At 39.7% G+C, this 13,247-nt stretch overlaps 2 protein-coding genes across 6 annotated transcripts in view; one reads left to right on the top strand and one right to left on the bottom strand.

Annotated features, from left to right (window-relative positions):
- The window catches only part of LOC306825396 (uncharacterized protein), a 498,202-nt gene that overhangs the window by 251,991 nt on the left and 232,964 nt on the right, over positions 1-13,247 (bottom strand). Inside the window, exons 8-10 of the mRNA XM_079346114.1 lie at positions 8,318-8,491; positions 1,694-1,867; positions 741-914 (exon numbers count right to left, since the gene is read on the bottom strand). Coding sequence (XP_079202240.1) covers positions 741-914; positions 1,694-1,867; positions 8,318-8,491 — 522 coding nt within the window. The remainder of the gene's footprint in view (positions 1-740; positions 915-1,693; positions 1,868-8,317; positions 8,492-13,247) is intronic.
- Positions 4,020-13,247, top strand: part of LOC306825401 (uncharacterized protein) — a 62,134-nt gene continuing 52,906 nt past the window's right edge. For 3 of the 5 annotated variants that reach the window (XR_013779249.1, XR_013779250.1, XM_079346128.1), the window contains exons 1-3: positions 4,020-4,459; positions 4,616-4,658; positions 4,704-4,724. Coding sequence is in view for 2 of the 5 variants with exons in the window: in XM_079346128.1 (XP_079202254.1) it covers positions 4,301-4,459; positions 4,616-4,658; positions 4,704-4,724 (223 nt within the window). In the remaining 3 variants the exon portion in view is untranslated. Of the gene's footprint in view, positions 4,460-4,615; positions 4,659-4,688; positions 4,725-4,919; positions 4,977-5,057; positions 5,650-13,247 lie in introns of those variants that run through there. The other 2 variants (XR_013779252.1, XM_079346127.1) reach the window with 2 other exon arrangements.

Here is a 13,247-nt window from a genome sequence, read left to right as displayed (position 1 = left end):
CTACAGAGAAAAATAGAACCACAAAATGATCTGTGCAAAGTTGATCATCTCCGACAAACCAAAGAGATAGCCGGTAAGTGTTCATGTTTTGCTGGCATGGAAACATCTGCAGTGGTGCTGGTTCAGGCAGGCGCTGATATTATTAAGTTTGTTTGATCAGTCATTTATAGCGCGTCTCTTTATTTTTAAAGACGGCTTGTTTATGCTTTATTGTGGTATTTATTTCATTGAAAAAGTGCTGTTTATAAACTGTTGCTGAAGCACGCAGGGTCAATGACAGACTTAATTAATTAATTGATTGATGATGACGTTAATAAAGCAGTTTGCTTTACTTTGCATGTGTGATTAAAAACATCAATTTGTGTGAGTTGGTGATGGTGTGAAAGTGACAATGTGTGTGTGTGTGTGTCTGTGTGTCTGTCTGTCTGTCTGTCTGTCTGTGTGTGTGTGTGTGTGTACTTCATAATCACATATATGTCAGTTCAGATAATCTTGTGTCTTCAGTTTTGAACATTTAATAAAAATCTGAAACTTTCACTTTAAAAACTTAAAGAACTCCATTTAAAGTATTTTGTTAAAAATCAGATTTGTTGATGATGCAGATTCAAACAAGAAAATCAACATGAACAGCATTCAATCTAAAACTTCATGGAGGTCAGAAACATGTGAACATGAAAATGTTTCAGCTGATAATCAAACACATGAGATGTAAAACACAAACAGAGAAGAAGTGAACTGACCTCAGAGTCTCCAGTCTACAGTTTGGACTCTGCAGAAAATCACTCAGCAGCTTCACTCCTGAATCCTGCAGCTCGTTGAAGCTCAGGTACAGAAGTCTGAGATGGGAGGGGTTGGACTTCAGAGCTGAGGCCAGAGAAGAACAGCTGATCTTTGACAAACTGCAGCTCCTCAATCTGAATAAAGAATAAAAGAAGAGAATAAAAAGAATGATGAATGAGATGATAAGAACAAAACTAGGTCCAATCAGTGAGTGTGTCCCTAAAATAAGTAGAGAGACTTTGTCATTGTGTTATTGTGGATCATTCAAATGTCAGCTTTCTACAGACATCATCCAAACATTCATCCAGCTGTTCATGTCAATAAAGACACCAACATGTTACTGATCTCAGTCAAGATTACACACCCACTACTCTACTGAGCTACACACACCTGGGACTGTCTGTGTGTGTGTGTGTGTGTGTGTGTGTGTGTGTGTGTGTGTAAGAGAGAGAGAGAGAGAACGAGAGAGAGAGAGAGAGAATGTGTATGTCTGTGTGTGTGAGGGTGACTGTGTGTGTGTGTGTGTGTGTGCGTGTGTATCTGTGTGTGTGTGTATGTGTATGTGAGTTATTGAGTGTGTGTGTGTGTGTGTGTGTGTGTGTGTGTGTGTGTGTGTGTGTGTGTGTGTGTGCTTCATAATCACATATATGTCAGTTCAGATAATCTCGTGTCTTCAGTTTTGAACATTTAATAAAAATCAGAAACTTTCACTTTAAAAACTTAAAGAACTCCATTTAAAGTATTTTGGTAAAAATCAGATTTGTTGATGATGCAGATTCAAACAAGAAAATCAACATGAACAGCATTCAATCTAAAACTTCATGGAGGTCAGAAACATGTGAACATGAAAATGTTTCAGCTGATAATCAAACACATGAGATGTAAAACACAAACAGAGAAGAAGTGAACTGACCTCAGAGTCTCCAGTCTACAGTTTGGACTCTGCAGAAAATCCCTCAGCAGCTTCACTCCTGAATCCTGCAGCTTGTTCCAGCTCAGGTTCAGATGTCTCAGATGGGAGGGGTTGGACTTCAGAGCTGAGACCAGAGAAGAACAGCTGATCTCTGACAAACTGCAGCTCCACAAACTGAATAAAGAATAAAAGAAGAGAATAAAAAGAATGATGAATGAGATGATAAGAACATAACTAGGTCCAATCAGTGAGTGTGTCCCTAAAATAAGTAGAGAGACTTTGTCATTGTGTTATTGTGGATCATTCAAATGTCAGCTTTCTACAGACATCATCCAAACATTCATCCAGCTGTTCATGTCAATAAAGACACCAACATGTTACTGATCTCAGTCAAGATTACACACCCACTACTCTACTGAGCTACACACACCTGGGACTGTCTGTGTGTGTGTGTGTGTGTCTGTGTGTGTGTGTGTGTGTGTCTGTGTGTGTGTGTGTGTGTGTATTTCATATATGTCAGTTCAGATAATCTCGTGTCTTCAGTTTTGAACATTTAATGGAGCTCAGCGTGAGTTCAGACAGGAAGACTGCTGTAATTCTTTCATTCATTCTGAAACCACACCCCCTACTACTATGTCTCTCTCTCTCTCTGCTGAGCAGCTGATTTTGGGCGTGTATCATCCTGGAATTAACCAACCAGACTCTGCCACCAACTTTCTCAACCAATCAACCTGCTGCTGTCAAACACTTAAAACTCTCTCTCTTCCACAGTCATTCTGTTTCTTCAGGCTCACGCTGCAATATACGCTCAAATATGCGTGTTCATGTGTGCAGCTGGAGACGCTGCTTCAATCAGATTCAACTCAAAAGGAGAATGTCATCTCCGCTCCAATGACCTCAGCCCCACGGGCAATGGCAGCACACGTTGGTGCAGGAAGCTGCCTGATCATCCAAAAAAATCGGTGAAATCCGGTAATTGCCTCAAAGCTGTATCATTGTCTCCACACTGGCATAAATGTGGTTTCTCAGTGACAGCGCCTCTCACTCACAATACAGTCTGCTTCAAGAATAACAACAAAGTGATTGAGAGACTTGCAACCTACAAATACCTGGGTTTCTTCCTCCAAGAAAATCTCTCTTTCAAACGTCACATTGAGTGTCTTACTAAGAAACTACAAATGAAAATGGGTTTCTTGTATAGAAATAAATGTTGTTTTTCTTTTGGTGCCTGGAAGAGAATGTTCAAGCGGTTCTTTTACCCGTTATTGACTATGGTGATATTTTAGATATGCATGCAAATTCATCATCTTTGAAAATGCTAGATTCTGTATATCATGCAGCATTACGATTTGTTTCAAACACTGGTTTCCAAACTCGTGCTATGGAGAATGTTACTCCATGTGTACTATATGTACAAAGGTCTCATAGAATCTGTCATATAAAATGTATGTGAAATGTCTTAGAATACTACATGCACAGCCTATCGGGTGCTTTGTTTTCCATCATTTCGCTCCCTTTATTCTGTTTCTCTCTGTACATGTGGGAAGAGTCACCCAGGCTCTTTCTCACCAGGAGATCTCCTTCTCAGCCTTGGGAGATGCTAAATAGTCATGTAGTGTCTTCTCTCACACTAGGGGATAGATGGTGCCCTGCCAGGTGGGCAGTGGCTCTATGTGGCGTGATGGGGAAGTGCTCTGTGTATGTTGTTCTCACTATATTGTAATTCAACGGGGTGTGGCTATCCAGCTATTAGGACTTGTGCTCACGGCTACCGGTTTCTGGCCTCTCCACCCATACCAACCAGCAGCTCACAATCGACCTGCATCACATTGATAAAAGTTGGAGTATAAACAGTAGGCCACGCTCCCGTCAAGGCACATCATTTGGCACCTAGATAGAAGCACCTTCAACAGACTGATGGACTTGCACAGGAATATGTAATCCTGAAGGAAATCAGAGATGACTAACTTACTATTGAAGCGTAAGGTCTTCCAGCCCCTTCATACTAGTCATGGTCATGTGACCTCATTCAGCAGGTCGCATTACAATCGTGTCTCTTTAACATTAAATTCCAGCCGACGTGTCTGCTCATAAAGTCAATGCTCAACCTTTCATCATATTTCAATGGGCATCCCTAGGTTTTGGGGGGAACTTCACTTTGCATAGGCATGGCAGACTACAATCCATTTACATGATCAGTTAATCGTAATACAAATCGGATGAGTCGGTGGGTCTGCTGCACATTATGCAAACTGTCGAGTCAAACGGACGGAAGCAGACGGAAGGAATGAATCGTCACAGTGCGAGTGCACCCGAGGTATTAACTCATTCTCCGCCATTGACGGAATATTCCGTCAATTGGTGTTTTCAGTGTAATACGATAGGGGGCGCTCTGGCGGACATTGTGAAAAAGTTACAGGACTGTGGGGTCAAAAACCAACAAACAAGACCACCCACGGGAAAGTAGAGAGAAAAAAAACAAACATTTTCTTCGTCCTTATTTTCCAGCGGGCGGAGTTCGATCAGTCTGTATGTGAGTTTGACGCGCGTCATAAAGTCAACATTAGCCGTATAGATATGAGATAAAAGCTCTTGAACAGTACAAACATGCCGGCGCCAGCAAGGAAATATTCGGCTGCGGAAACTACAGAGTTAATTATCGATACAGACTCTGATAATTCATTTTTTGACCTCCGTGAAACTGATCTGGATGAAGACAGCAGCGGAGGTCAGGACCTACATTCAGACCTTCAGGACGTGTCAGAGGTAAGATATGATCACGTTATTTTTTGATTCACCGTGATAGCATATGCATCTGATAATTCATGAGATAACGTGACGTCGAAATAACATATCTCTCATTTTTGTACATAAACTATGTACCAAACGAATTTTTGACGGACATTTTATTGTAATTTCCAGACACAGAGTCCAGGTCTCCAAGATCCAGGTCTCCAAGGTCCAGGTCTCCAAGATCCAGGTCTCCAAGGTCCAGGTCTCCAAGGTCCAGACATACACGTAGGTGCAAGAGGTGAGTCATGATAACCTGTTTTATTTAGTTTGATAGTATGTCACTTGGATTGTATGATTATTAGATACTACAAGACAAGAGCATCTGCTAACTTGTGAGAGAAGATAAAAAATAAATAATTTATCTTTCATTTTGTACACAAACTATTTACCAAATGAATATTTGTTTGACATTTTACTGTCATTTTACACACAGAGTCCAGGGATTCAAGGCCCAGGTGTCCTTTATACAGAACTACTCAAGGTGAAAGAGGTCAGATATGATATGAAGAGTTCCTCTCTTTGTGCACATCACACTGTTGAATAAAAAAATTGTCTTTCTAATTATTTACAGGTCGAACACAGCAAAGAGGCAGAGGTCGGACCTGTGGATCTTATGGGTGTGGTGGAGGTCAAGTACCTGGTGACCAAGCAAGAGGGTCTGTAAACCAGCCAGGTGCAGGTCCTGGTCCAGGTAATCTGATGTGGAAAGAAATGAACTGGCAGCCAAAAGACTTTCCTTTCACTGAGAATCCTGGACCTCTAAATGATGCTGCTGCTCTTCATCATATCATTCGTAAGCCTGACCTTGAAATGTACTGGTCTACAGATGACATTTTGGTCACCCCCTACTTCAACAAGGTCATGTCCCGCAACCGGTTTGAAATCATATGGAGATTTCTACACTCCAATGATTATGAATCAAGGCCAGCAAATAGCACTGACAGGTTGTATAAAGTCTGCCCTGTCTTATATTACCTTATATCTAAATTCAGTCAAATGTATCAACCTAACACCAACATTTGCATTGATGAGGGTATGCTTCTGTGGCGTGGACGGCGAGCGTTCAGGGTGTACAATCCCCAAAAACCTGTCAAATATGGGTTCAAATCCTACATCCTTTGTGATTCTGACACAGGTGTTACAACATGAAACCCTATTGCGGAGAAGGCACTTCCACACAATTGTCTCTCTTCTTGATCAGGTTTTTGTTCAACTAATGTTTTATTATAGAAAATGACCAATATTTAAGTGTTTGTAAAAACAAAGTATTTCTGAGTGTATAAGAGAAGAAAAATTTATAATATAGTTTGTAAATGTTGTAGTGCTACACTATTCAAAGAAAATTTATAATTTTATGTAATCATTTTTATTTATTTTAGTTATTTATTTTAAAATATAACTGTAATTGTTAAATGAAAGTAAAAAGAATCCAAATGTAAACTCAAAATCACTTTTTTTTCTTGAAAATAAATAAATGTGTTTTACAAAAGTGCTGTGTTCTCAGCTTTTTGTCCGGAATGTTGATTTTTTGTGAAAATGGCCGATATTCAAGTGCTGATAAAAAAAGATTGAATGAAGTTTGAATAAAATTGTTTTTTGTATATGAAAGCAGAGGCTCTTATCTTTCTTTTGATGTATTCAATATTTACATATTCAAAGAACAAAATATTCTGTGAGTCTTGAAAGATTGGTGAAAATGGTGAAAAAGGCTGGCGCTGGCTGGCAACAATTCTAGAATTCTCTGGCGGGGAAAGAGTTAAGAGAGATGCACACAGACAGCTGGGGAGCAGAGGCAGAGCGACAGGTTAATATGCTGAAACTACAGAGAAAAATACAACCACAAAATTATCTGTGCAAAATTGATCATCTCCGACAAACCAAAGAGATAGCCGGTAAGTGTTCCTGTTTTGGGAAAGACTGTTTTGCTGGCATGGAAACATCTGCAGTGGTGCTGGTTCAGGCAGGCGCTGATATTATTAAGTTTGTTTGATCAGTCATTTATAGCGCGTCTCTTTATTTTTAAAGACGGCTTGTTTATGCTTTATTGTGGTATTTATTTCATTGAAAAAGTGCTGTTTATAAACTGTTGCTGAAGCACGCGGGGTAAATGACAGACTTAATTGATTGATTGATTGATGATGACGTTAATAAAGCAGTTTGCTTTACTTTGCACGTGTGATTAAAAACATTAAAACAACATTTATTTCCAAACATGTTTTAAAAAGCGGAATAATAAAATGAGTTTAAAATTCAAAACATTTGTTAAAATTCAGGATTAAAATGTTTAAAATACAGAAAAGTATGTTTAAAAAGTGGAACATTAAAATGTGTTTAAACATGTTAAAATTAGTCTTGCGTGTGTTTCATTTAAAATGTTGAAGTTGTGTTGATTTAATGTCATGTTAACATTTTAGTATTTTCTTTTGTTTCTAAGGTTTCTCACCTAAACCAAACCTTAATTGAAGTAGCCGAAGGCTAAACTGATAAACTGAACAAAACTTCAAAATAAAGGAATTGAAAAGGAAAAGTTTGAGTGGAGTCCAGTCCTTTGGGTCGAGGATCATTCCCTTTCAAGTTGGGAAGCACGAGGACAAACCTGACAATTCTATCCTCAGTCAAATCCGTCTGGGCTTCAGTATGGACCACATATTAGTAACCTGTCATTGATTCCAGGTAAACACTTTGTGATGAACTCGACTGTTCTGTCATAAATCGGTCAGGACTATTCAATTGCACACGGCCATCTTAATCATTCAGTCACAATGACAACGAGATTCTCAGTCATCATGGCGGCAGGACTGTCATCCATTGCTATAATTCATGTCTAACACAATGCTAATCATCGACTTTAAAACTAAAAATCTGGATCCTGGTCTTGGATTCCTTCAGACCTGCCTGGACCTGCAAACTTCGTATCAGAAGGTACTTGTGTGCCAAGGATGCTACTAGTAAGGCTAACATGGTTTTTTTTCTGCAGCATCTCAACCAGGTCATCACAGGTTCCTGAGCATCAAGATCTGACTCCTACTTTAATGTATCTTGTATTTCTTTATTTCTACATCATTAGTGATTACTAATGTATTCACAATCATTACTTTAAGACTTTATCTTTCTACAGCTATTACTTCCACGCATGTTGCCATGGTAGCGCTTAGACAATAATTTCTGAGCTATGCTGCCTCGCTCATGAAGCTCTGGTTAGCTGGCTTGCACTGGCTGATCGAATCACATTTCACCAAGGTCAACTAGACTGATCATCTGGCATAGTGTAAGATCAATCACTAGCCATAGATAAATCAGGTTCATGGCAATTCAGGTAATTCCTTTTAGAATAGTCACTGCCACATCGGCAGTCAATCCAGGTGTCCTTTTCTCTTCAACAACTCGGATGACGCTCTTTCCCTGATTTCCAGTCCTGTATTCGTCCAGAAATCAGCTGGTTTGTTGAGCCAAAGATGACTAAATCCCAATCTAATGGTAAGAAAAAACATACAACTGGTGGTGGTGAATTTCATGGTGTTCTAATAAGGTTAGGACTTAAATTTCCTTCTAAATCTTGGGCTCACTATTTCATTGCTCCAGTTGTGTCACAGTCAGGCTGGCCACGTGTGGGGAGAATACATTCAACACGCCGGGCCAGATGGCTATTATGTCTGACCATTTTGGTAACAATCAGATTTGTTGATGATGCAGATTCAAACAAGAAAATCAACATGAACAGCATTCAATCTAAAACTTCATGGAGGTCAGAAACATGTGAACATGAAAATGTTTCAGCTGATAATCAAACACATGAGATGTAAAACACAAACAGAGAAGAAGTGAACTGACCTCAGAGTCTTTAGTCTACAGTTTGGACTCTGCAGAAAATCACTCAGCAGCTTCACTCCTGAATCCTGCAGCTCGTTGGAGTCCAGGTACAGCTCTCTGAGATGGGAGGGGTTGGACTTCAGAGCTGAGGCCAGAGAAGAACAGCTGATCTCTGACAAACTGCAGCTCCACAAACTGAATAAAGAATAAAAGAAGAGAATAAAAAGAATGATGAATGAGATGATAAGAACATAACTAGGTCCAATCAGTGAGTGTGTCCCTAAAATAAGTAGAGAGACTTTGTCATTGTGTTATTGTGGATCATTCAAATGTCAGCTTTCTACAGACATCATCCAAACATTCATCCAGCTGTTCATGTCAATAAAGACACCAACATGTTACTGATCTCAGTCAAGATTACACACCCACTACTCTACTGAGCTACACACACCTGGGACTGTCTATGTGTGTGTGAGTGTGTGTGTCTGTGTGTGTGTGTGTGTGTGTAAAATCAAACATGTTCTATAAAATATCTATAATTTAAATGTATTTATAATGAAACTCTGACTGTTTAGTAACAAATCTTTAAAAAGGTCACATGATCATGTGTCATTCTTGTTGAGGGTCAGACGCTTCACTTCCTGTTTTCTACTTGAATTGTTTTAGCATCATGTGAAGTCTACGTCTATATGGATGAAGGAAAATCTCCTTTATGAACAGAGCAAGTCTGTCTCTTTATCAGCTTCATGGTTCCACCCTTAAACTCTTTTAAAAGAGACAATTCTTTCATTCAGCTGTGATGTTGTTCAATCCTTACAGAATCCTTTAATGGGTGGTCTTAACCATCACGCCCTGTATGGAATAAGCCCTTATTAACAGCTGCTGCTAGAACACTGACAAACTGAACATGGAAACTTCCAGGGTAGGCTTAGACTACCCTTTAAACCACCTGGGACACATCATAAAGGATGAGGCCTTTCACTGACTTCAGACTGAGGGAGAGAACTTCAGGGAGGAGATTGGTCCACTGCCTCCTCTGACAGCTTATCCTGCATCAAACACCAATGAGAGAGGGACTTGGGCTTATCCCTGACCACTGTGGGAGGCTGCTTTTAAAACACTACAGCCTTATCTAAATGTGTAACATATACAATTCCTAGAATTAAAATGACACATATGACCTTTATCACACCAAGCAGATTTAAGAACATGTAAAACTCCCTCTCACATGTGTGCTGTCATGGCTGTGGTGAGACAGGAACACTGATCCATCTGTTGTGATCTTCTGTGAGGAGTTCTTCAGGTTATCTTAAGACTGTCTTTTATTCTGAAAGTCCAAATAGCATTCTGTCTGATAGTCTGCCTTCTTGGCACCAGAGTATAAACATACAGTAAGTAATGGTGATGATGTGCTGATCATGACAATCATTCACGTGACTGTGTTGGGTAGCGTCACGTGGGGCGCTGCGCCGGCAAAGAAGCGCTGTGTCTTCATGTTGTCAGAAGATAAGTGGACAAATCCATGCGCAGAACTTTTGATCCGTTCACATTGGCCGGGGGAGGATAAATACATTTCCAGGGAAACTAAACCGTTTCCAGGACATTTGACATTTTTTCTCATTTTACATGTTTTCCATGACTGGAAAATGCATTGATCATTTTCCAGGTTTTCCAGGACGCGTGGGAACCCTGATTCCAGGTTTTACAGCTGCAGCTGTCAGAAGAAATGTACCGTCACATCTTCATCTTTCTTTAATATATGATCAGTATCTCTCTCTTGTTCTCAGTGATTTCCCCCTCAGGTTTCATTTTCTCACTTCATCTTGTGTTCGTCCTTTTCTGATGACAGAGAGTCGTTTGTTGTTTTTGATGACAGCGCTGTCTGAAAGACTGACATCATCTCATGTTTGTACTTTATGTTTTAAATCCTCGACTGACTCTCTTAAAGTTTAGCTTCTCATCATATTAATGTGAAGAGAGAAATGAAACCTGTAGTCTTACTTCAGAGTCTCCAGTCTACAGTTTGGACTCTTCAGTCCAGCAGACAGCAGCTTCACTCCTGAATCCTGCAGCTCGTTGTAGTCCAGGTTCAGCTCCCTCAGATGGGAGGGGTTGGACTTCAGAGCTGAGGCCACGACTTCACAGTGAGTCTCTGATAGTCCACAGTTACTAAACCTGTTGTAAAACAAATGGTAGATAATGTTATTTAAAGGAACGTCTTCATATTTTCATCCAATTTTAATTTTGTTAACAAACATTTCCATCACTTGTAAACGTGTTTCTCTGATGTCATGACTTAGTTCTGATTTCCTGTTTTTAGTTCTCATTATTCCCTGTGTGTTTTCTGATTTATATTATAGTTCTAGTCTTCACTGTTTCCTGTCTTACTTTGTATCCTTGTGTCCTTCTACAGCAGACATGGGCAAACAACGGCCCGCGGGCCACACCCGGCCCGTTGTGCATCCCTGTCTGGCCCACGCGATGCCAATCATAAATCAATACTGTATATTTAAGCCATGCATGCAACACAACGCTGACGCAGGATTTCGTATTACTTCCGTATGGACGGACGCAGTGCACGTGCTAGCTAGCAAAGCTGCAAACAAAACAAGGGGTTTTTACAAAACGTTACACAGCCAGAGATACAGCCGTCAGGACGAGTCGCCGGAAACAGCAAGGCCTTTTTTGACGGAGAGTTTATTAAGGAGTGTTAATTGGACGCTTTTGCACTGACGGAGAAAAAGGAGCACTTCACAACGTGACACTCTCGTGACGCACTGTGAGGAGGCGGGTTGAGGACATCGCTGCAAACTTGGAGCTTCAGCAGCTTCAACAAATCCAAACACAGATCCTCTATCAGTGATGTCATGTGATGTCATCAGTGATGTCATCAGTGATGTCACCTCTGTCATTCACAGAGCCAGATTTAAATGTCCTTGTTGAAGCCCACGATAGAATCAGTTTCATTGGCCAGGTATGTTTAACAAAAAGGGAATTGATTTTTGGTAGCCTATGCTCTCTGTGTACAATTGAACATTTAATAACAATGAACTAAAAATAAACAGGTAATTATTGACTAATGTGTACAAGACTAAAGACTAAGAGACTGGATGAAGATATACTGGATTATTCTCACTGAAGTGAATGAATGAGATGAAAAACAATCAAAGTTATTGTTTGGACTTATTATAAAGTTTCTTTGCTTATGAAGATAACAAAGTTAAAAATAAATGTCATGACAGTTCACTTTTTTTGTTTATTACATCTATAGTAGCATTTTCTTATTTGGCCTGAACACCACAATTTAACAAAGCCTATTTCTACAAATATTTACAGACTGTTTTTATTCTTCCGATTGCCAGCACCAGCTATTCAAAATATATCATATAGTATTTTACATTAAGAGAACGTTGAGCAGAGTTTAAGTGATCGTTGGTGCGGCCCTCTTACAAAATGTGACTTTCTCATGTGGCCCCTTGTAAAAAATAATTGCCCACGCCTGTTCTACAGTATGTTGTCCGTAATATTTTTTCCTATGTGAAGGTTCCTAGTTCGGTGTTTCCTGTTTTATTTTGTAATATCTTGTTGAGGTTGTGTTTTCAGTGTCAGGTTTTTATTTGTACTTGTGCTCAAGTGTTCTGGTCTTGTGTTTCTTGTGTTTCCCGCCTTGTTGATGACCCTGATTAGTCTCACCTGTGTCTGATTGTCCCATGTCTATTTAGTCTCTGGGTGCATTCGGATTGTCCCTCCTATCTACTTTCACTATCCACCTTTCCTTAACCCCGTGAAAACATCACAGGGTGAAGGAAAGGTGTTAGGAGACTTCATAAAGGACTTAGGAAAGGTGTTAGGAGACTTCATAAAGGACTTAGGAAAGGTGTTAGGAGACTTCATAAAGGACTTAGGAAAGGTGTTAGGAGACTTCATAAAGGACTTAGGAAAGGTGTTAGGTGACTTCATAAAGGACTTAGGAAAGGTGTTAGGTGACTTCATAAAGGACATAGGAAAGGTGTTAGGAGACTTCATAAAGGACTTAGGAAAGGTGTTAGGTGACTTTATAAAGGACTTAGGAAAGGTGTTAGGTGACTTTATAAAGGACTTAGGAAAGGTGTTAGACTTCATAAAGGACTTAGTGAAAGGTGTTAGGAGACTTCATAAAGGACTTAGGAAAGGTGTTAGGAGACTTCATAAAGGACTTAGGAAAGGTGTTAGACTTCATAAAGGACTTAGTGAAAGGTGTTAGGAGACTTCATGAAGGACTTAGTGAAAGGTGTTAGGAGACTTCATAAAGGACTTAGGAAAGGTGTTAGACTTCATAAAGGACTTTGGAAAGGTGTTAGGAGACTTCATAAAGGACTTAGGAAAGGTGTTAGGAGACTTCATAAAGGACTTTGGAAAGGTGTTAGGAGACTTCATAAAAGGACTTAGGAAAGGTGTTAGGAGACTTCATAAAAGGACTTAGTGAAAGGTGTTAGGAGACTTCATGAAGGACTTAGTGAAAGGTGTTAGGAGACTTCATAAAGGACTTAGTGAAAGGTGTTAGGAGACTTTATAAAGGACTTTGGAAAGGTGTTAGGAGACTTCATAAAAGGACTTAGTGAAAGGTGTTAGGAGACTTCATAAAGGACTTAGGAAAGGTGTTAGGAGACTTCATAAAGGACTTAGTGAAAGGTGTTACTAGACGTCATAAAGGACTTAGTGAAAGGTGTTAGGAGACTTCATAAAGGACTTAGGAAAGGTGTTAGGAGACTTCATAAAGGACTTAGGAAAGGTGTTAGGTGACTTCATAAAGGACTTAGGAAAGGTGTTAGGTGACTTTATAAAGGACTTAGGAAAGGTGTTAGACTTCATAAAGGACTTAGTGAAAGGTGTTAGGAGACTTCATAAAGGACTTAGGAAAGGTGTTAGGAGACTTCATAAAGGACTTAGGAAAGGTGTTAGACTTCATAAA

This window comes from Symphodus melops, assembly GCF_947650265.1.
Source record: "Symphodus melops genome assembly, chromosome: 6".
Taxonomy (NCBI): Eukaryota; Metazoa; Chordata; class Actinopteri; order Labriformes; family Labridae; genus Symphodus; species Symphodus melops.
This window is presented reverse-complemented; position numbering and strand designations above follow the sequence as displayed.